Here is a 23,992-nt window from a genome sequence, read left to right as displayed (position 1 = left end):
AATTGATGAGCAGTCAAATGGAAACTCTTGGAGTTTCTATGGACTTCTCCATTGAAGTGAAAGGTGTACTGTGTTTCCACACGAGTGAAAGTTAGCTTGAAGTGACTGCCATAGTCCTCACAGTTCTTTCATCCTTGGCATATGTGTTTGAATCTAGTCCAGGCTTATGGGATAAAAGTCTCTGTTCGTTGTAAGTGCCCGACATGAAAGGAGTTTGGTGATCGAAGCCCAGTTAATAGTGACACTGAATCTACAGCAAAACAACAGCCCATCATTTAACACTAACTTTCTAGTGCCTGAGATCACCAAAGATAGCTGGTGTGGACAATGGAAAGGAAATGGTACTGTGGGTGCTGTTCTCAACTGGGGTTAAAGCATATTGTTGGGACAGAATAGAGAACCGAGCCTGTGCTGTACCTGACAGAATACTGGCACAGAGTGACAAAAGTGGATCAGTTCCATTCCCCAGCATTGAGATCTTGGCGCAGACATTCACCACAAAAGTAAATGGGAAATTGTACAGACAGCTGTAGAGTAAAATGATGTAGCCTGTTCTAATAGCTTTATTTTGGAATTACTTTTAGTGCGTGGTTATTGGTCTACAATCCACTGGAGAAGCAAGAACCCTTGAAGCCCTGGAGGAAGGTGGTGGTGAACTGAATGATTTTGTTTCGACTGCTAAGTATGTTCACACAGTAATTTTCATTAATGTTTTTAAAAGGTGTAACTAGCTGTAGTAATTTATACAAAATGTCTTCAAAAATTATTGACAACTGCTGTTTTGTATAAATGGAATGTGGGAGTTAGTCTGTGGCGTAAGAAAACTACTAGGTCTAAGCGTTAAAGCTTTAATCAACTGTTTTACAACATGGCGGTCTCGTGCCCTTCACTAGTTCCTGTTAAGAATGTCTTGCACAAGCTGGGCCTGTGCCTGAGTATTTATACTCTCCCTGGACAGCGCTACCCATAGGCCGCTCAGTATTATTTCATAAGTCTTTCTTTCATGAATGACTGATTCATGTCACTCTATCTACTTGAGATTTTTTTCTGCAATCGTTGCCAACTAGAATTTCATTTGTTTGCTGCATGTGCTTCTATACCTAAATAACTAACGCAAGGAAGGAAAACTTTGTATGAAGGGCTGAGGGCCAAGTTTAGTCTTGATGGCTGCTGCATTTGCCTCCGTACATTCATTAATTGGCCGGGAAGCCCTTTGGGATGTCCCACAGATGTGATCAGGCCCTATGTAAATGCATGTTTTTTGCATGCTTTATAAAAGTTTTGAAGTATCAGAGGATTTGCAAATGTATGGAAGTTTCTTAAGCTGTCCACATAAAAGTACAGTATCATTATTTTGTTTAAATAGTTTTGCATTAAAGGATCTATTTAAAATTTTTATCATCTGCCCATGTCAAACGTTTGAATATTGTATGTCCACGCTTGATTACTGTGGTTTGTTAGGACAATTTATGAATGCCATATAGTTTTAGTATTGCTAACAATTACTTCAGGTAACTAATTTTTGTTCTTACAAAAACTTGCCATTTCATTTATTGAAGCTACGTATTCTCTTTTGCCCAAAGTTTACCTAATGCCATATATGGGTACATCTGAGGCTCACTGCTGTCCATGGATCAACCTAAACGTGCACAGGACTGGCCACTTGAAAGTGCACTATTATAAACAAACTATAATATACACTATACACTAGCTGAAGTGCCGAGGGTTTTTTGAGGGCATGTTGAATATGTATATGTGTGTGTGTGTGTGTGTGTGTGTGTGTGTGTGTGTATGTGTATATATATATGTGTGTGTATGTATATATCTGTCTGTCTGTCACAAGGTCTTTTGCAATGTCAATCAACAAGGCACAGGGGCAGACTTTGAAGGTTGCTGGCATCAACTTACTCACACCGTTTTTCACATGGCCAGTTGTACATGGCATGTTCAAGAGTTGGTACATCAAGGTATCTGTTTCTTTTAACACCCTCAGGAAAAACAGACAATGTTGTATATCAACAGGCTCTCCAATAATGCCATCATTAGGGAAGGAAAACAGGTAACTGTAAAACCTGAACAAAATATAGCACCCCTGCCTTCCAACACACAAACTGAAACTTAAAGAAAATGCTGTTATCATGTTAATGCGCAACTTCCAAAGATGTGCGGGTTAGGTTGATTTGGCTGGCTATGATAAATTGACCCTTAGTGTTAGGGGATTAAATACGTGGGGTTACGGGGATAGGGTGGGATATGTGTCGGTGCAGGCTCGATGGGCCGAAATGGCCTCTATCTGCACTGTGGGGATTCTGTGATTAATCCACCTCAATTATGCAATGATACACGCTTGCAAAATCGGGGGGAAAATGTATACAGATTATACCGAATTTGGTATTTTTATTTAGATTAAAATTCCATCAAAGCCACTATATTTTACGCGCTGCCAATTAATGATCGGAAGGGTGTAGAGAAAGAAAATATACTCCGCCATCAATACCTGTCCATTATGCAAATGGCGCATTTGGCGAAGGATTTTTTTCTCAATAAAAATGCCGAATCTCGGAAACTCTTTTATATATATATATATAAAAAAAACAAAAAACAAAGCCATGCAATTTCTTCCTGGGTTGGCGGTGGAAAATTGCATTTTTAAATCCTAATCATTGAGTTTTTTTAAGTGGAATGTGGTCCTCATTTAAAAAGTTCAAGAATTTTATTGCTTTTTACAATAATGCACAATCATTATATGATCATGACACATTAATGTCAATGATAACATTGCAAAATTATAATTCTGCTTGCTACCTCCAAAGTGACATAGAACGAAAACTGTAAAAACTTGAATTTTTGGCTGCTGTCGATCCCCATTAACAAAAAACGAAGTTAAAGAACCACCTCCTGGGTGCTTAGGAAGAGTTCTTCAATCCCAACAGTTTTATAAACATGTCGGCGGGTTCTTCAGTTCCCTCGGCAACGCCGAGTACTCCAGCATATACTAGCGGGGGGGAGGGGGCCGGCGTTGCCAGGGCTGTTTAGAGGGCGGCGCGGTTGACGGCCGGCCGCTGCCGCTCCCCTGCTCTGTGTCTCGGGCCGAGCGGTTGTGAGGCCCGGCCCGAGTGACCCCAACTCACCTGCTGCTCCGGCGGGCCAACGCAGCTGCCCCGCTCGCTGTGGAGGAAAAGCAGGGGGGGAAATGGCGGCGAAGTTTCGGGAGGCTGCAGGATTAGGTCCCGCCCGTGACGCACCGATTGGTCAACCATCAGGTCACTGAACTGTAGGATTGGTCAACCATTACGTCACTCAATGCTAATGAGCGGTAGGATTGGTCAACTGCTAATGAGCGGCTTTTTGAACGTTTTTTGTATACTGTCCAAACAATTTTTGTCTAACCAAAAAGTAAATATGCCTATGACACTCCCCTGATCATCAGCTTTCTTTTGATATAACGTGTAGGTATGCTCTAACTTTTGAGTGTATAGCGGACGGACCGTTTTATAGATAGAAGATAGATAGATAGAGCCTGCGCAGACACGATGGGCTAAATGGCAACAAAGAAAAATCTTCTGGTACTTCAGGTTCTGAATAGAAGACCTACTGACGACGATTTCTTTATCAATCCATGAAGTTAATCATTGCCAGCATGTCTTCTGTTTGTGGCTTAAAGCCTCTAGATATATGTTTTGTTACATTAAGTGTTTAAAAACATTTATTTGGACAAGGCTGTCCAGGGCTCTGGGGGTATGTCAGCCATACAGACAGGAAAGATTCATATTTGAGCTGTGCTGAGTTTGCTATTCTCAGCCAGGGCAGTTGTGGGGGCCCTGCAGTTACCTCAACTGTCCAAGGACTGAGGAAAATCATTGTCAGTACCCAATCCTGATTGTTATTCTCCTCCTGGAAAGCGCATGGATTTGAAAACTGGAGGACAGGATTGGGCTCAGGCCCTTTGGCAGATAGCCTGCCAACTCACTAAAGGCTGGCGTGTGAATAATGGCAAGATAAAGCTGATAACATTCGTAGAACTATACCCCAGTACTGGTGGAGAAAGCTTAAAATCTGTTCAGCTTGAAGAATGTAGGACTAATCTTTTCAAGCAATCCTTCCAAGTAGAATTGAGTTAATTAACTATTTTATATCTCCAGGTGTTAACAGAGTTTGTATTACTGTTTGATATCTGTTCTACATAATTCAGTTCTCAGCAAGCAAGCATTAACGTACAGCTGTTGATCACGTAACTTAAAATGTATTTTATTTTAAATCATTGCAGAGGTGTCCTTCAGTCTTTAGTTGAGAAACACTTCCCAGCACCTGACCGAAAGAAGCTGTACAGTTTGTTGGGGATAGATATGAGCATGCCCAGCAATCATGACTCTCCCATTGACAGTCCATCACGACCGAACAAAGGAAAGAAACGAAAAGGTACGACCTTTCCTGATGATCATGCAGGTGATTGTGATGCTGATCAGTGTGCAAAGCCCAAATTCTCCCAATAAAGATCTCGCTTTGTTTGAAGGAATTAATGCAAGTTATTTAGTGGGATTATTTCCAAATGACATAAAATATACAAGAATGATCCTTGAGAGCCTACTCACTGCTGCTTATCTAGGAATTCCTGGTGTGACGAAAGCAAAGGCTATTTTACAGAGAGGTTTGTTAATAGGCTGCATGAAATCAGATATTGTGTGTATACTTGAAAGTATGGCAAAAGTTAAAGCTGCAGTTAACTAGAAGGACATTTTGAAGGGGTTAGATGAAGGAGGCTCGTGGAGCATAAACACCGGCATGGATCTATTGGGCCGAGTGGCCTGTTTCTGTGCTGTTAATACTTTGTATTACAGGGTGCAAACGGAGTTTCTAAAAGCTGTTCTAAATCAAATGGAATTATATTCAGCAAATTGTAAATAGTAGCCATAGCCTGAGATCAATTGCGGAATGCAGAAATGTTCCATCAGTTCCTGTAGAAATATTTTTTTCCAATAATTGATGTATAAATTGTACATTGTCTGCCAGCGCAATGTAATGTATCTTGTGCTCATCTAATAGCATTCAGCTTCTTTCTATTTGATAAAAATTACTTTGGAGAGCTTCTTTCCCCTGCCTCTTTCCAGTTATCCCACTTCACCCCATGTGCCCACTTTCTGCCATGGACTTATTTCCGGCCTCTGCAATTATCCTGTGACCGCCAGCAGGAGCACAGCAACGACCAAAGATCATCCTCTCCGATTAAACAAAATTGTTGATTTGTTAAACCATTTCCAATAAAAATGAATCTGAATACATGTAATATATACACAAATTATTGTGTAACTGAGCTGTTGCAAATTTTGTTGGTTTTGCACTAATTTTCTTTGGTTCAGTGTAACTCATACTCCCATAAGCGGATATTACATCTCCTACTTTCTAGTTGAAGTTAGTGTCCTGGGCGTCATAACATCGAACCATTGCATACTGGCTACTGTAATCTCGCATGTCTCCATGTGCATTCTGCTGTCTTCAGAGAAGGTGAATTGAAAAGCACCAACAATATGAGGCACTAATATAAACCAACAAACTAATTTATTTCACATAAAATACGTGATTGGACAGAAACAGCTTTCACCGTGAAATCCAATTCCCTATCACTCGTCACAGAAAAGTTAATAAAAAGCAGCTTTCCTGCTGTTCTAGGCGAAAACTCACTTTTGAGCTAGTTGTTCCTAAGCTGGCTTGCTCTACCTTCCTCTGTTACAGGCTGTAAATGTTCATATACCAGCTTGTGGTTTTTGGCTAGAGAGAGAGAGATAGTTCTCTGACCCCTCTGTCGGCTCTGTGGAGGAGATTGGCGCACCAAGCTGTCAAAATTACATGTCTCCCCTTTGATGTAGGAGCTTGCTGTGCTCATTTACCCGTTTAGCCAAGTTCCCTACCGGGCTTACTGAATGTAATGATCCTAATTATCTCCAGGCTAAAGCAACATGCAAACGTAAACAGCTGTTTCGCCCCTGTCCAAGCTGACCTACATTGGCTCCCTGTCCCCAATGCCATAAATTTTCACGTTCTCATGTCAGTCCCGCCATGGCCTTGCCCCAACCTATTTCTGCATTCTCCTCCAGTCCTATCTCTCTCTCACCCCCACCCCTAAACACTCCACTCCTCGAGGCTGTACATTGCCTCCCCTCACCCCACCATTGGTGGCGGAGCCTTCAGCGACCTGGGCCCTAATATTTGGAATTTCTCTCCGCATCATTGCAAATCTCTTCAAAACCCATCTCTTGGACCAAGCTTTTGGCAAACTCCTTGTCTCTCCTTTCTTAGCTGGGCCTCTGTTTTCATTACGCCAATCTGTGAAGCACACGGTGACATTTTTTGTTAGAGGTGGACCTGATGGGGTAGCTTTCTACAAGTAACCTATTGCTTGTAAATTCAGGAGGTATTTTACCAAGTTTAATTTTTATAACTTTTTTTTTACAAGGAAACCTTTTTAAATTGTTTTATTTTTTTAGCTGATGAGGACAAAAGGGAAGCTAAAAAGGCACGGAAGAGCAGAGGTCTTGCTGGGAGCAGCTCTTCAGAGAGTGAATCTGAAGTATCTGAAAGTGAAGGCAGTGATGAAGAAAGCTTTCACTCAGTCAGTTCTGGCGACGATGACTTCAACCCTTTCAGAGATGAATCTTCTGATGAAGAAGATGGTAAGCTGGTGAAAATAACAGATGTAACTTTGTAATTTGAAAAATGGTAAGCATAATTCAGCAACGCCATCCTTATGATAACTCACTGAGCTCCGCGTGAAGTGGGGTCTTATTGAACAGCTAGCACTCCGAATTTAAACTGTGCAGTAAACAACTAACATAGTGGCCCAGAAATTAGGTTTGGGGGCTTGCCACGCGTGCAAGCCCCCGATGTGCACTCACCCGGCGCGCCGACATCTGAAGCCTGGGCCTGCTTGGAATTCCTGTCACTGGCCCGGTTCAGATGTCGGCGCGCTGTGCTTACCTGATCCAGCGGCGTAGTTAGTTCGATGTGCCGGTTGGGATCAGGTGAGCACTGTGCAGCCAATCGGGAGGGGAAACTTCATTCATGAGTTTGATAGTAAGAACTGTCAAACTCATGAAAAGTACAGGCGCCCAAAAGACTAGTTTAACTTTAAATGAAATTTTAAAAAACACCCCAATAATTAAATAAACTATAAATAACTTTAAAAAACTATTTTAAACAATTAATCAAATTTTTGAAAAAAATAATTTTTTTAAAAATCGTGTCTAAAACTGCACTTACCTTACTGTAAAGTCCTTAAAAACAATAAAGCTGTGGAAAAAATGTTATAATTTTAAGTAATAGACCACTTACCTTAAAGAATGAAGTCCTTGCGTCTCCTTTTTACATTCGTAAAAAGGAGAGGCCCTTACACACACGCAAACCTGTGGGGGAGAAAGGAATTTCAGCGCGCACGCGCAGCCTCCTGCGCGCACGCGTTCGTCCTCTGAACCCCTTGGTTCAGAGGACAGGAAATGCCGGTTTCCTGCACATGCGCTGTGCATGCTGAAAACCGGCACTTCCCCGTCCGTACTCGTGCGTTGGGCCCGGAATTACTTTACTATAGTAACTAACATCCCAGGACATTTCATAGGAGATGGGGCAACTTTGACCCTGAGCAGAGATTGGTTGAAGAATTGGTGAGGTGAGTGAAGGAATAAGGTTCGAGGCTTTTGGTGAGAGCTATCGGTTTGGATTGGGTTTAGGAGAGAATTCTAGAGTGACTACACAGCTGAAGACTGTCACCACAGGTGGAGTCTGGAGTGGGGAGGAGGATCACATAGTTGGTTAGACTGAAGAGTGCAGACTGATATTCAAAAGTGGAGGAGGTTTCAGAGGTAGAGTGCGATCATGTAATGATTTGTAGGTGAGGACAATGTCTGTGTGTTGAATGGGGAGTCATTGGCGACGTACAGGGTGGGGGGGCATTGTAAGCAGGACATGGTGCAGAGGTAGGTGTTATTGATGTGGAAATTGTGGTCTTGCTGAGGGATTGAGTCATAATGGCGCAGAAGGAGGCCATTCGGCCCATCGAGTCCGTGCCGGTCTCTAGAGCAATCCAGTCAGTCCCATTCCCCTGCTCTATCCCCGTAGCCCTGCAAGTTTATTTCCCTCAAGTGCCTCCCCTTGAAAACATTGAGTGTTTTTCACGTCCCCCCTGTATCTCTTGCCCAAAACCTTAAATCTGTGTCCCTTAGTCCTTGTACCATCAACTAGTGGGAATAGCCTTTCCCCGTCTAGCCTATCCAAACACGTCACAATCTTGTACACCTCTATCAAATCACCCCTCAACCTCCTTTGCTCTAATGAAAACAAATCCAGCTTCTCCAACCTGTCCTTGTAGCTAAGAACCCCCATCCCCGGAACCATTCTGGTAAATCTTCCCTGCACCCTCTCGAGGGCCTTCACATCCTTCCTAAAGTGTGGTGACCAGAACTGGACGCAATACTCCAGTTGTGGCCTAACCAGCGCTTTATAAAGGTTCAGCATAACTTCTCTACTTTTGTACTCAATACCTCTATTTATGAAGCCCAAGATTCCATATGCTTTGTTAACCACTCTTTCCATATGTCCAAGGATTTGGATGTGGGATTGATATTCAGCTCAAGGTCAAGTACAGTAATTAGAGAAGACTAGGCTTCAGGGTGCACCTTCTGTGGAAGGGTGACAGCAATTTTGAAAGGGAAGAGTGGGGACTTCTGTGACCATTCGGCCAAGGAGGGGTAATTGTGTGGTTAGGATATCAAGGGAACTTGTGGTGAGTCTTGGAAGATTAATCTGCTGAAGGCTATGTGGGAGAAGCTAGTGAGTATTCTGGGGAGTCATAAGGGTTCAAGATGGGGGAGGCAGCAGGATAGTGAGGGGATTTAGCAGATGGTCTCCGTTTTGAACAGGAAAAAAGTCCAAGTTTCTCTCCGCGTCAGGAGGATGAAAGCAAAATGGCGGAAATACTTAGGTCAGGCGGCATCTGTGGAGAGAGAAACCGTTAACATTTCAGGTTGATGACCTTTTGTCAGAACTGGTAAAAGTTTGAGACATATCTCTCTCTCAGACAAAGAAATGCAGTGAGGCCTCTTGACAGCAAGATTGAGAGTTTGCCATGGGTGTGTGTGTGGAAGTTGATCATTTGTGAGGTTACTGAATAATTAATGATGCCCTGAACTAGTTTGGTGTTTTACTTAAAAATATTTTTGCTGCTAAGAGATCCACAGGTGCCCCAGCTTCCTTCTGTTTTAGTGAGTCCTCGATTTCTGTTTTGACCATTCTACTTTGTGTTTCAAACAGATCCTTGGCTAGTGAGGAAGGATCGCAAGAAAGACAAAGACAAGAAGAAGAAGAAAAAGAAAAGTATCGATCCAGATTCTATCCAAAGTGCCTTGCTAGCATCTGGCCTTGGATCAAAAAAGCCTAGTTTCTCCACCACCACAGTCAGCAGCAGCACAACAAATAATGCACTTCCTTCAGGTACAAATGTTGCAAATGTAAAAATCTTTAGTCCGTCATCGTGAGGAATTGAAAACTGATTTGGTGCAATGTTGAGCATTAAATGGAAATGAGACTGCATTAATGCGTGTACTTGTATGTACTTCCTGGCATTGATATTCAGACTAAGGACTTCTAAATCTATTTAAAATTTCTTAAGTCCTTTCCTACTAATGTAATTTTTTTTTCTCTTCTCTCCAAATAAAACCCCCTAGGTAACAGCAGCCATAGTATTGTAGCCAGCCAGGATGCAGTAGAAAGAGCCCAGCAAATGAAACGAGAGTTGCTTGAGAAGCTGGAGAGGCTTGCGGAAGATCTGCCTCCCAATACGCTGGATGAGCTAATAGACGAGCTTGGTGGTCCAGATAATGTAGCAGAGGTCAGTTCAAAGAATGTATTTTCGGAATCTGCATGCATTTGCAGCAGCAAAAACAAGGACTTGCATTTATATAGCGCCTTCAACATAGTAAAGTGTCCCAAGGCACTTCACAGGAGCGTTGTCAAACAAAATTTGACACTGGGCCACATAAGGAGACCTGCGGACAGATGGCTAAAAACTTAGACAGAGGTAGGTTTTATGGAGCATCTTAAAGGAGAGAGGCGGAGGGAATTCCAGAGCTTAGGCCCGGGCAGCTGAAGGCACGGCTGCCAATGGTGGAGCGATTGATAATCAGGGATGCGCAAGAGGCCAGAATTGGAGGAGCGCGGAGATCTCGAAGGCTTTTATGGCCGGAGCAAGCTGCAGAGATGAGGCGGGGGGTGCAGGGGCAATGCCGTGGAGGGAGTTTGAAAAAAGATGAGAATTTTAAAACTGAGACATTGCCGTACAGGCAGCAGAGTTTTGGATGAGCTGAAGTTTATGTAGGGTGGAAGGTGGGAGGCCAACCAGGGGGCATTGGAATAGTCAAGTCTTGAGGTAACAAAGGCATGGATGAGAGTTTCAGCAGCAGACAAGCTGAGACATAGAAACATAGAAGATAGGAGCAGGAGTCGGCCATTTGGCCCCTCGAGCCTGCTCCACCATTCAATGTGATCATGGCTGATAATCCAAGTTCAGTACCCGGTCCCTGCTTTCTCCCCATACCCCTTGATCCCTTTAGCCTTAAGAAATATATCCAACTCCTTCTTGAATATATTTAATGAATTGGCCTCTACTGCCTTCTGTGGTAGAGAATTCCACAGGTTCACCACTCTCTGGGTGAAGAAATTCCTCCTCCATTTCTGTCCTAAATGGCTTACCCCTTATCCTTAGACTGTGACCCCTGGTTCTGGACTCCCCGACCATCGGGAACATCTTTCCTGCATCTAGTCTGTCCCGTCCTGTCAGAATTTTATAAGTTTCAATGAGATCCCCTCTCATTCTTCTAAACTCCCAATCTCTCCTCATACGTCATTCCTGCCATCCCAGGTATCAGCCTGGTGAATCTTCGCTGAACTCCTTCCATGGCAAGAACATCCTTCCTCAGATAAGGTGACCAAAACTGCACACACTACTCAAGGTGTGGCCTCACCAAGGCCCTGTACAACTGCAGCAAGACATCCTTGTTCCTGTACTCAAACCCTCTCGCTACGAAGGCCAACATACCATTTGCCTTCTTAACCACCTGTTGCACCTGCATGCTTACCTTCAGCGACTGGTGCACAAGGACACCCAGCTCTCGTTGCACTTCCCCTTCTCCCAATCTATTGCCATTCAGATAATCTGCCTTCCTGTTTTTGACACCAAAGTGGATAACCTCGCATTTATCCACGTTATATTGCATCTGCCATGCTTCTGCCCAATCACCCAACCTGTCCAAATCATCCTGGAGTTTTTCGGCATCCTCCTCACAGCACACACGCCCACCCAGCTTTGTGTCGTCTGCAAACTTGGAGATATCACATCTAGTTCCCTCGTCCAGATCATTTAATATATATTGTGAATAGCTGGGGCCCTAGCACCGATCCCTGTGGTACCCCACTAATCACTGCTTGCCACTCGGAAAAAGAGCCGTTTATTCCAACTTTTTGCTTTCTGTCTGCCAACCAGTTCTCTATCCAAGTCAATACCTTGCCCCCAATCCCATGTGCCTTAACTTTGCACGCTAATCTCTTATGCGGGACCTTATCGAAAACCTTCTGAAAGTCCAAATACACCACATCCATTGGTTCCCCCTTATCTATTTTACCAGTTACATCCTCAAAAAAAAAAAAAAAAAAAAAAGCTGAGGCAGTGGCAGAGTCGGGCAGTGTTTATGGAGGTGGAAATAGACAGTCTTGGTGATGGAGTGGATATGAGGTCGGAAGCTCATTTCAGGGTCAAGTATGACATTGAGGTTGCGAACAGTCTGGTTCAGCCTCAGACAGATGCTAGGGAGAGGGATGGAGTTGGTGGCTAGGGAACTGAGTTTGTGACGTGGACCAAAGACGATGGCTTCGGTCTTCCCAATATTTAATTGGAGGAAATTTTTGCTCATCCAGTACTGGATGTCTGACGAGCAGTCTGACAAATCAGACAATGGAGGGGTCGAGAGAGATGGTGGTGAGGTAGAGCTGGATGTCATCAGCGTAGATCTGGAACCTGGCGCTGTGTTTATGGATGATGTCGCCGAGGGGCAGTATGTAGATGAGAAATAGGGGGCCAAGGATAGATCCTTGGGGACACCAAAGGTAACTGTGGGAGCGGGAAGAGAATGCTCTGGCTGCGACTGAATAGCTATGAATGGAACCGGGTGAGTGCTGGACGATGGAGGAGAGGCGTTGGAGGAGGATGGTGTGGTCAACCGTGTTAAAAGGCTGCAGACAAGTCGAGTAGGAATGGTTTACCTTTGTCACAGTCGCAAAGGATTTAATTTGTGACTTTGATAAGAGCCGTTTCAGTGCTGTGGCAGGGATGGAAACCCGATTGGAGGGATTCAGACATGGAGTTGCAGAAAAGGTGGGCATGGATTTTGGGAGGCGACAGCACGTTCAAGGACTTTGGAGAGGAAAGGGACGTTGGAGATGGGGTAGTAGTTTGCAAGGACAGAATGGTCAAGGGTGAGTTTTTTTTTTGAAGCGAGGGGTGATGAATGTAGATTTGAAGGGGAGGGGGCAGTACCTGAGGAAAGGGATCAGTTGACGGTTAATATTTAGTGTGTGTTAACACTTGTAAAAATTGAAATATATAGAGAGTCATTGCAGAACTTGTTTCTGCAGTGTGCCTTCATTTTTATGGTACCATTGTAGCTGTGCAGATGTCACAGGAGCGCTGACAGTGATGCACATCTGCCTTTTGGTGTACTCGGAAGTAACTTTATGTAGTTAAAAGTGACTTGCTGCTCCCACTCGCCACATTGCTGCTGCTGCTGCTCGCGACTCTGCAGAAAATATTGATGCTCATTCCCCAGTCTCGCTCTTGGACTGCAGCGCTTCATGGAGAAGACCCGCCACCTCGGGAATGAGGTATTTAATGTGGCCTTGCCATTGTCATCCACATTCCAAGAACAACTTTTTTTTAAAATAAAGGTCTGCAAAGCAGCCGGACCTGCCCCGCACTCCTGGCTCGGCTGTGCCTCCTCCCCCATCCCATGCTCCTAAACTAGTTAATTAGATTCCAATTTTAGTACAGTACCAGCATTATTTGTACTTTCATAAAATAACCATGTAAGTTGGCTAAATGTATCCTGTTTGAGATCTGGGATGCCATTCAATTTTGCCATTGAATTTAATAAGACTTGATTTCCTTAAATCAAAGAGGGCTAAGTTTTTGTTCAAGTTTCTACTTTAGTTAATTTAGGTTGGTTCCTAACTTGATCTTTTTAAATGATGTCCCTTTAATTAAAGGGTTGTTGGACTTGCTTAACCGTAACTTTGTTTCCTAGATGACAGGCCGGAAAGGTAGGGTTGTGAGCAATGATGATGGCAGCATATCTTACGAATCTAGATCAGAACTTGATGTTCCTGTAGAAATTCTCAACATCACCGAGAAGCAGCGGTTTATGGATGGAGAGAAGGTACGAGTAACTCATTTCAACCATTCCTTTTTGAAAGGAAGCTGTGCGTACAATAACAAACTGTCCTATTTGCTTATATCAGAATATTGCAATCATTTCGGAAGCAGCCAGTTCTGGTATTTCATTGCAAGCAGATCGCAGAGTTAAGAACCAACGGCGGCGAGTGCACATGACCCTGGAGCTGCCTTGGAGTGCAGACCGTGCCATTCAGCAGTTCGGTGAGATAATCTGCAATTTTTGAATTTATTTTCCTAATCTTGGTTTTGTAATCTTGTATATCTTGGTGGTGTTTGGCTAAAATGCACAATTTGCAAATTAGTAATTATTAAAGAGGGACAAGGCCATTTAGGAGTGACCTCAGGAAGCACTACTTCAAGCAAAGGTTAGTGGAAAACTGAGTAAATTGAAATGTTTTCAACTGAGATCGCTAGATTTTTGTTAATTAAGGATATCGACAGAAATTGTGCAAAGGCAGGTAAATGGAGTTGAGCTACAGATCAGCCATGATCTAATTGTATGGCAGAGCAGGCTCGAGGGGCTAAATGGCCTACTTGTCTTTCTATGATTGCCTGTGGGCTACGGTTAATACACAAAAATGCCATGAATATACTGGGACCCATGTATACAGGTATCTTGAGCAATTCTTGTATGCCTTGCTTCAGGTGTTTAGATCAGTAAATCTACTGGCATTTTACTGTAACTTAGCCTTTATAGTTTATTTAAAGTTTCATTACTTGAACTATGTAAAGTTTCATTACTGCCTAACAGATGAGGTCTGTGGCTGCTTATTGCTACCGTGCAAGTGGGTTTTTGGTAACTTGATCGGGCTGGGAATTGTGTGGTTATCTTGCTCAAGGTCAGCTTTAAAAACTTCTACACAGTCGAGCACAAGGTAGAAATAGCGTGGTGTTTATTTTGTCAGCTGGCTTTGAACAGCTGACAGTTTGCACGTTGGTGGGAAAATTGAGGCTGTTTCTGTTGGAACAGATGAGATTACAGCGTGATTTGATAGGGATGGGACAGAGTAGATCGAAACAAATTGTTTCCAGTGACTGAAGGGTCTAGATTGAGGGGGCATAGATACAAGACTAAATGCAAGAGATCTAGGACAGAGAACAGTCCAAACCTTTTTACACTGGCTTGTGAGGCAGTTGAAAGCACAGTGATTGAAGCAGAGACCATGCATACGGCGGCTGTAGCTCCCATGACCGGAAAGCCCTGCAGCGGGTAGTCAAAACTGCCCAACGCATTACCGGCACCCGGCTACCGACCATAGAACATATATATCAGAAACGCTGCCTACGGAGGGCACGGTCCATCATCAAAGACCCTACCCACCCCAGCCACAGTCTGTTCGCCCTCCTACCATCTGGAAGACGCTACAGATGCATTCGCACCCGTACGACCAGATTTAGGAACAGCTTCTTTCCCAGGGCTGTCATCCTACTGAACTCCACAAATAAACACTAAAGCCTGCACATCTGCCGATGCACTTTATTATGGTCATATTTATGCTAATATATATGTACAAATGTATGTTGAAATGTTTAAGTGTCCTAATCCAAATTGTACACTCTCGGGAGCCGCAAGCCTACATTTCGTTGTACTGCACTTGTGCACTAACAATGACAATAAAAGATTTGATTTGATTTGATGTCAACATTTAAGAATAGGTTAGCTTGGTGGTTTAAGGAGAGGGGAATAAAGGGATATGGCAACAGGGCAGACACCTGGGATTAGGACTTCTGCTCATGTGGACGATAAACACGAACAGAATGGTTGGGCTGAACAGCCTGTTCCCGTGTTGTAGTTTCCATATGGCTCTTTGTGAATAACTGCTTTCCATATTTTGCACCAAATGGCATGAATTTACATGGCCTGCTCCGTTGGGGCATTTGGGCGCGACCAACTCCGCCGCAGGGTGGGGGGGTGTTATTGGACGTGGCCTGCTCCGGTTGGGGGTGGTGGGGGGGGGGGGGGCGGGGTTGGTCGCGTCCTGCTCCGCCGGAGGTGGGGATTGTGCCCGGCCTGCTCCGCTGGGGGAGGGTGGGATTGGGCGCGTGGTTGTGCTCCTTCAAAGTTGCACAAAGTGTGCTCAAATGTCTTGCTGCCAATTGAAGTTGACTACAAAGTTCAGGTGAAACTGAATCAATCTTCGATGTATTTTTGCAAGTCCAGACACACACCGCTGCTAACGGAATGGCTCCTAAGCTCAACAGTACCTAGGTAAGTGAGCTTGGTGTTTTTGCTGAAAATGATGCAATTTTTATTTTATTCACAGGTAGAACACATCGGTCAAACCAAGTGACTTCTCCGGAGTATGTTTTTCTCATCTCCGAATTGGCAGGAGAACAGAGATTTGCTTCTATTGTTGCAAAAAGACTTGAAAGTTTGGTAAGTTCATGTCTTTCAAAACAATGCTTTAAATGGGTTTGCCTTTTCTCTTTCACAGTAAGTTAAACTGCTGGGACAGACTGAAACAGTGCCCTCAAATGTTGCCAACCTTGGTCCAGTTAGATGTTTGCTTATTTGCCCTGCCTATCTTTCTACCTCATGCTGCGTAGAGATGACTAACTAAATTGCAAGGGTACAAGATCTTTCCTTTGTTGGCAGATATATTTGTGTCATATGTTCCCTTTTAGCCTGTGTGACATAGTTCATGAAATGACTAATTGTACTTTGTATGTTTTCCAAAGACTACATAAAATGGGTCTGTAAAAATGTACCTGCGCTTCCGTAGAACTTTTTTATCATAAAAATACGGGATGGGAAGAGAAAAGAGAAAGACATGGGAATTCAGCTCTTCTCCCTTGTGAAAGTCATGCTGGTTCCGCAAGCATGACTTCCTGCAGAAAGAAGAAAGAACTTGCATTCGTGTAGTGTGGAGCATTCGGCTAGTGTGGAGCATCTATTTGGGCAGGGATTGAGACGCCATTTCATAGGTTGGTGTTTAGGAGACCATTTGAGGTGCTTAGCATGATTCACTGAAGTTTGACAACCTGTGCTAACACCAACAACTGTGTGTAGGAAACAGGAGTTTTCAACAAGACCATATGTTAGACTAGCTTCATAGAAAATAGGTTATATTGTCTTGTATAAATATGTATTAATAGATTTTTTCCATTGCTCTGCACCATTGCCCCTTTTGTATTGGTGGGATACAAGTATCTATTCAGATTATACTTAGCATAATGAAAGGATTTGATGCTGAGGGGGTTAATGAAATTTCCATGGGTTTGAGAGATGTGTGTGCTAATTCTCCATTTACACCAAAGTTACTGCTTTGAGTTTGTCATTTTAATAGAAAACTGCATTCATAATATGGCAACAATTTACTAGGTGCAGGGCCAATGGAGAAGGTTCCGAGTTTTATTTTAACACCGGAGGGCATGATGAGCAGCGGGGTCTGTTTTATGGGGAAAACCTTGCACATCAAAGATTTTTTTTAAAGTTAATATTATAGGATGTTGACTTTGTTTTACTTTTTGGACAGGGTGCGCTCACACATGGCGACAGACGAGCCACTGAAACCAGAGATTTGAGCAGGTTCAACTTTGATAACAAGGTAACGTTCTAGTTATCTTGGCTAGAAGCAGTTAGTAGGATTATACTGTTGTGTATTTAACTTGACAAAACCTTTTTTTTAAGACAAAATTTATTTTGTATTGGGTCACTTCTGTGCAAGTCACTGTGCACTTTGCCTGCTTCAAAATTGGAAGATGTGAAATCGTGTTGCCTGCACAGTATCCTGAACATCAGAAAAGATTGATCAGGATGCTGCAATACTACTTCAGATCAACTTCACCAATAAAATAATCTTGTAATAAAGTATTGTATGCGTAATATTCTTGCTTTTAATAAGCTGCCAGTTTTGCAATGTGGTGACTGACTGTTTGACACTTCTGCAGTATGGAAGGAACGCCCTGGAAATAGTGATGAAGTCCATTGTAAATCTGGATAGTCCACTAGTGTCATCTCCTAAAGACTATCTTGGGGAATTCTTCAAAGGTACAGTACAGATTCCTATTCAACTTTGGTCAGTTTGGATCCGGGTTAATTCTATACAATACTAGTCACTGTCTATTAGCCAGGTTAATATAACTTAATTTGTCTTCAATTTGTGGTAAAATTATTTATTCTTTATTCTTTACATGTTGATACTTGTTCCCTATTCTGTTCTTTCCCATCAGTGCAGCCTTGGTTCAGTTGTAGCATTTTCACCTCTGAATTAGAAGGTTATGGGTTCAAGCCTCACACCAGAGAGTTGAGCACATAATCTAAGCTGACACTTCAGTGCAGTATTGAGGGAACAACACTGTTGGATGAGACGTTAAACCGAGGCCCCGCCTACCCCCTTGGGTGGATGTGAAAGATCCCATGGCACTATTCAAAGAGGAGCAGGGGAGTTCTCCTGGTGTCCTGCCAACATTTACCTCATTGCTGTTTGTGGGAGCTTGCTGTGCACAAATTGATTGCTGCACTTCCCTACATCACAAGACTACACTTCAAAAAAAAAAGTACTTAATTAGCTGTGAAGTGCTTTGAGACGCCCTGAGGACATGAAAGGTGCTCTATAAATGGGTTTTTAATTGCCTAACTTTGAGCAACAAGTTCTGGTCGTCCTCGCTATTTCACTTCAGTAGAGGGAGCCAGATCATCATTGCACATAGACTGAAGATGTTCAGCACATTGTTTATAGTCTAGTCATAGTCAAACTGTTCTTTTAACAAGTCATGCATTATCTGTCTACTGCATGAACAATGCAGGTTTCATGTGTAATTTTAAAAGATGCTAATATTAGCTGCTTGGATTCACCATGTTGATTTCATCCTCTTCACTTTGTCACGCTCAGACTGCTCTTCCCATTTTTATATTCCTTTTCCTTATGCCATGTGTTCAACGGCTAGACATCATGCGTTCAAACACCGTAAAATCTTCCTGTCCCGCTGAGCCCTGGAACAGTTTTACTGGCCATACCCCATAGTTGAATTGCTGATGAAACAGACGATTTTGAAAACTTTGTCTGCTGTACTCTGGCTTCGAAACAAACTTGAGACATGTTTCTTAAAAGCAATTGTTTTCAAACTTACCTCCTTTCCAACAAAGCCCACAATTTCTCCTCTTTGCCTCCATAGGCCGACTTCCTCAATCATAGAGAATTCACACAATTCTTTTTCCCACATAGTTATTCGAACAGGGAATGTTTTACCATATTGGGGCAGGGGCTATAATATCACTTAAAATGGAATTGGGTTAATATTTGAAAAGTAAAACTAAAAGGATGCAGGGAAAGGCCAGGAAATTGGATTAGAGTATATTGCTCCAGTTAAAAAGCTAGCAACACCACATGAGGTGGGTCTCATTCGGTGCTGTAATTTCTATCATTCTGGGCTAATGGAAAAACTGCGGAGTTACTTGGTGGATTGATATCTGTTGACCGTGTGATAGAGGGTGAAACCACTGTTAGAAGATTGGGGGAGGAAATCCATGCTCCTTAAAGTAGGGGTCAATAGGTGATAGACTGCTATCATGGCCGCTGAATGGAATGGGCTTGAAAGGTTAAATGGCCTTTTCTTGTTCTGCATTTTCTTGTGTATACTTATGATGAAGTGGGAGAAGTTGGGTTGGATTGAAGGGTGCCTGTTTCTTGATGAGCCTAGGCAGTACAGACTGTACTGTGACTGAACGAAAGGTCGAAACGTCAAAGCTCAAATGTTGCCTTTTCAACATATAAAAGTAATTTGCGGCTGCTCAATTTGTTTTTGTCTAATTTTGTAATACTGTAGTGAGTCAACATCATTGGGCCATGCTAATGGCATGGCACCACAAACCAGTACAAGTTTGTTTTTGGATTTTTAACTTTTAAAAAAAAAATCTGTCTTGGTCGCCAGGCCGTTCAGCCTCTGCTGTGCCCGACTTGAATCTCCTCTCTTTATACAGCCCACTTGGTCTCTGTGGCCTAACAGCCTCTGCCTAATCTGCCATTGGCTTATCTGCCCAGCCACTGATCCTGAATAGCCTCACCTCACATATGGAGTTACACAGATAAGTGTTGAACTGTTTGTTTATCATCTGCCTGGTCCACTGGCAATGCGAGAGGGTAAATTTTTATGACTTTGAGCAGTAAATTATTTCCCAAATATTAACTAAATTCAATTTTTTTGTTTGAGTTTTTGCTTGTTTAAGCTTTATTTATGTTTCTAATCCATTATCATCTGTTAGTGGTATTTCTTGTCCGGTAACAGCAGATCCTCTTTTACTGGAAAGGACATTGAGGTTTAAAAAAATTGTTGTTGGGATGTTGGCGATGCCAGTAAGCACTGCATTTATTGTTCTCTTCATAGTTTTCTTGAAGGTGGTAGCAGGCCATGAAGACAAACTACCTAGTATTGGGACTGGAATAGGTGTCGGTCAGACCAGTCCCAGGTGGCAGGCTTCTTCTCTGAAGGACATTGGGGAACTAGTTGGGTTTTTATGACAATCCAACAGTTTCATGCCCTTTTTTCTGGTATTAACTCGCACATTGCCAGCTTTATTGAATTTAATTTCACAACTTGCCATATTGAGCTCTGGCTTGTTAGGCCAAGACTACAACCACTGCACTGGAGTACACAATTGATCTTCCTACTTTTAAAATTTGTCGCAATGGATTATGCTCTTACCCAACATGTAAAACAGTATAGATTTTAATAGTAATCGGAATGGATAGATGGGCCTGGGTTTAGTGCAAGAACTGAAGAGTTGCATCTCCAGCAATGGATCTTTCACTTTACTCAAACATCACTCTCGATTATGTGATCAAATCCTGGGGTGGGCCTCGAACTCTCTGCCTTCTGACTCAGAGCAAGAGTGTTACCAACTGAGCCAACCTGGCGTGGTGATCCCCTGTGGTCCTCACTCAGTCTTTGGGGCAGCTCCACAGCTAGTAATGATTTCCCCAGTGTTTTTCATTGTTCCCATTTCTTCTTGAGTACATTTCAGGCAACGTAGTGTTGTGTTTTTGTGCCCCTAGATGTTCGACATGGATTAATTGGTGTGGGATTAATAAATATGGAAGACCGTTCAGGACTGCTCACATTGGATAAAGGTAAAATTTGCATCAAAACTTGGCCTTGTTATTGCTGGTATTTTTGTAACCCAGGTTCCCTTGTCTAAGGATGTAATTAATCCATTTCAGATTACAACAATATTGGCAAATTCCTGAATCGAATCCTTGGTATGGAGGTACACCAACAGAATGCACTCTTCCAGTATTTTTCAGACACTTTAAGTGCTGTCATTCAGAATGCTAAGAAGAATGGAAGATATGACATGGGAATTTTAGGTAAGTCTCTCGTTTTATACTGTCCTAATTAAAAGTTTATTGCACGACAGTTGCTGATCTGCTTTTGTTTTCGGACAGATCTGGGTTCTGGGGACGAGAAGGTGAAGAAACTAGAAGCAAATACATTCTTAACTCCAGGGTATTCAGTATCCGGACGTGTTGAACTTTATACTGTAAGTGTCTGACCATTTGGTGTAGTGGTTTGTATTTTGCATCCTCTGCTTTCCTCCCCTATACCCTGGAGTTGCTGACTTCTCACCTGAGGTACAGTTACCCAGGTCTTCCAAGGTTGTGCCAAAGCATCAATGGCGCCAGGTCCTGTCCTCATCTGAGGTCCACGTCCATAGTGTCAGTGCCGGTGAGTGTCACTGGGCAAGCATCGGGAGTGAGAACCCAGCTAACTCGACCTCACAACTCTGGAATGCTGGGGCCAATTCTGACTCCTTCCTCGGATCGTAACTGACAGGGGATTGAACCCGAGATGTACCAGATCTTCATAGCTCAGCTATTTACTGGTTGCTTCAAATGGTAAAGTGTTCCATTCCCAAACTCTAACCTTGTACATCCTAAGCATACAATTACAAAAAAGAAATACAAATGTCTCAAAAGGCATTAAAGATTAAAATGTCTGAATAGAATTTGTGGTTAATCAATTAGTATGGTTAACTTTTGGCTTTGTGGGATAAAAAGGTGATTTAAAAAAAACTTTTTTTTGTAGATAAGTGTTGAAAGAGGGATGTCCTGGGACGAAGCTACAAAGATTTGGGCCGAGCAAATGGGAACAGATGATGGCTTCTATCTGTCAATGCAGGTAATCAAGGAGAGAGAAATGGAAGGAGCGACAGCTCTAGTAGTTGTTACCAGGGATATACTGGTATTCCAAGAATCACATTCTACATTAATGTAGAGTGATGGTCACTATTTAGTAAGCTGGAATTGATTAAATAAAGTAGCGCATAGTATGGTTCAATTTACTCTGCCTACCTGAGTTTTTTTCCCCCCTGTGAGTGTGTGTGGAAATTGTACTGCAGTAGAAATAGAGGGAACCCTGCAATAACATAGTCATCGAGTTATACAGCACAGAAAAAGGCCCTTCGGCCCATCGTGTCCACGCCGGCCATCAAGCCCTGTCTATTCTAATCCCATTTTCCAGCACTTGGCCTGTAGCCTTGTATGCTATGGTGTTTCAAGTGCTCATCCAAATGCTCCTTGAATGTTGAGGGTTCCTGCCTCTACCACCCTTTCAGGCAGTGAGTTCCACATTCCAACCACCCTCTGGGTGAAAAAAGTTTTCCCTCAAATCCCCTCTAAACCTCCTGCCCCTTACCTTAAAACTATGCCCCCTGTTTATTGACCCCTCTACTAAAGGGAAAAGTTCCTTTCTATCTACGCCCCTCATAATTTTGTACACCTCAGTCAGGTCCCCCCTCAGCCTTCTCTGCTCTAAGGAAAACAACCCCAGCCTGTCCAGTCTCTCTTCATAGCTGAAACGCTCCAGTCCAGGTAACTTCCTGGTGAATCTCCTCTGCACCCTCTCCAATGCAATCACATCCTTCCTAGAGTGTGGTGACCAGAACTGCACACAGTATTCCAGCTGTGGCCTAACTAGCTTTTTGTACAGCTCCATCATAACCTCCCTGCTCTTGCCTTCATTAGCTGAGGCATAGAATCTAAGTATCCCATATGCCTTTTTAACCACCTTATCTACCTGTCCTGCTGCCTTCAGGGATCTATGTACATGCACACCAAGGTCCCTCTGATCCTCTGTCCTTCCTAGGATCCTACCATTCATTGTGTATTCCCTTGCCTTGTTAGTCCTCCCAAAATGCATCACCTCACACTTTTCAGGGTTAAATTCCATTTGCCACTGTTCTGCCCATCTAACCATCACATCTATATCGTCCTGTAGCCTGAGGCTTCCCTCCTCTCTATTTACCACTCCACCAACTTTCATGTCATCTGCGAACTTACTTATCATACCTCCTACATTCATATCTAAATCATTAATGTACACTGCAAACAGCAAAGGACCCAGCACCTAGTAGTAAGTGTCAAGTTTGCAATCCTGTAGTATTTTCTTTTATATTCCTTCATGGGGTGTGGGCGTTGCTGACAAGGCCAGCATTTATTGCCCATTCCTAGTTGCCCTTGAAGATGGTGGTGAGCCACCTTCTTGAATTGCTGCAGTCTGTGTGGTGATGGTACTCCCACAGTGCTGTTAGGGAGGGAGTTCCAGGATTTTGACCCAGTGACGATGGAACGGTGATGTACTTCCAAGTCAGGATGGTGTGTGATTTGGAGGTGGTGGTGTTCCCATGCGCCTGCTGCCCTTGTGCTTCTAGGTGGAAGAGGTCGTGGGTTTGGGAGGTGCTGCCGAAGAAACCTTGGCGAGTTGCTGCAGTGCATCTTGTAGATCATGCACACTGCAGTTACGATACGCCGGTGGTGGAGGGAGTGAATGTTTAAGGTGGTGGATGGGGTGCCAATCAAGCGGGCTGTCTTGTCCTGGATGGTGTCGAGCTTCTTGAGTGTTGTTGGAGCTGCACTCATCCAGGCAAGTGGAGAGTATTCCATCACACTCCTGACTTGTGCCTTGTAGATGGTGGAAAGGTTTTGGGGAGTCAGGAAGTGAGACACTCGCTGCAGAATACCCAGCCTCTGACCCACTCTTGTTGCCACAGTATTTATGTGGCTGGTCCAGTTAAGTTTCTGGTCAATGGTGACCACCCCAGGATGTTGATGGGGGATTCGGCGATGGTAATGCCGTTGAATGTCATGGGGCGGTGGTTAGACGCTTGCTTGTTGGAGATGGTCATTACCCGGCACTTCTGTGGCGCGAATGTTACCTGCCACTTATCAGCCCAAGCCTGAACGTCGTCCAGGTCTTGCCATGCGGGCATGGACTGCTTCATTATCTGAGGAATTGCGAATGACACTGAACACTGTGCAGTCATCAGCGAACAGTGTTCAGTTCAAGCCCTGGGGTTGATGGAGATGCTAGTCTGCCAGCTTCAGTCACTGTTGTCCATTCTTGGCCTGGGCTTCAAGTGGATGATATTTCTGAGGATCTGGAGAAGCTAGCAAGACATAACATTAGATCATAGAGAGCTGCATCAGTGAGATCTAGTCTTGAGTTAGCACAGACTAACAGCAGAAGAATACAGCATGGAAATTGCAAAATACTGCAAGTGCTGGATAA

General features: G+C 43.4%; 1 protein-coding gene across 3 annotated transcripts in view; it reads left to right on the top strand.

Annotated features, from left to right (window-relative positions):
• sbno1 (strawberry notch homolog 1 (Drosophila)) overlaps positions 1-23,992 on the top strand; it is a 106,923-nt gene that overhangs the window by 58,384 nt on the left and 24,547 nt on the right. For all 3 annotated transcript variants that reach the window (XM_086011844.1, XM_086011843.1, XM_086011845.1), the window contains 14 exons: positions 585-682; positions 4,268-4,419; positions 6,483-6,668; positions 9,298-9,477; positions 9,711-9,874; positions 13,338-13,469; positions 13,552-13,687; positions 15,751-15,863; positions 16,963-17,034; positions 17,378-17,477; positions 20,482-20,556; positions 20,647-20,793; positions 20,872-20,966; positions 21,512-21,604. In XM_086011844.1, the coding sequence (XP_085867970.1) occupies positions 585-682; positions 4,268-4,419; positions 6,483-6,668; positions 9,298-9,477; positions 9,711-9,874; positions 13,338-13,469; positions 13,552-13,687; positions 15,751-15,863; positions 16,963-17,034; positions 17,378-17,477; positions 20,482-20,556; positions 20,647-20,793; positions 20,872-20,966; positions 21,512-21,604 (1,743 nt within the window). The remainder of the gene's footprint in view (positions 1-584; positions 683-4,267; positions 4,420-6,482; positions 6,669-9,297; positions 9,478-9,710; positions 9,875-13,337; positions 13,470-13,551; positions 13,688-15,750; positions 15,864-16,962; positions 17,035-17,377; positions 17,478-20,481; positions 20,557-20,646; positions 20,794-20,871; positions 20,967-21,511; positions 21,605-23,992) is intronic.

Source organism: Somniosus microcephalus, chromosome 19 (assembly GCF_052327205.1).
Source record: "Somniosus microcephalus isolate GS21.2 chromosome 19, FLI_Smic_1.0, whole genome shotgun sequence".
In the NCBI taxonomy this organism is placed as follows: domain Eukaryota; kingdom Metazoa; phylum Chordata; class Chondrichthyes; order Squaliformes; family Somniosidae; genus Somniosus; species Somniosus microcephalus.
The sequence above is the reverse complement of the archived record's forward strand: the minus strand, read 5'-3'. Positions and strand labels throughout refer to the sequence as shown.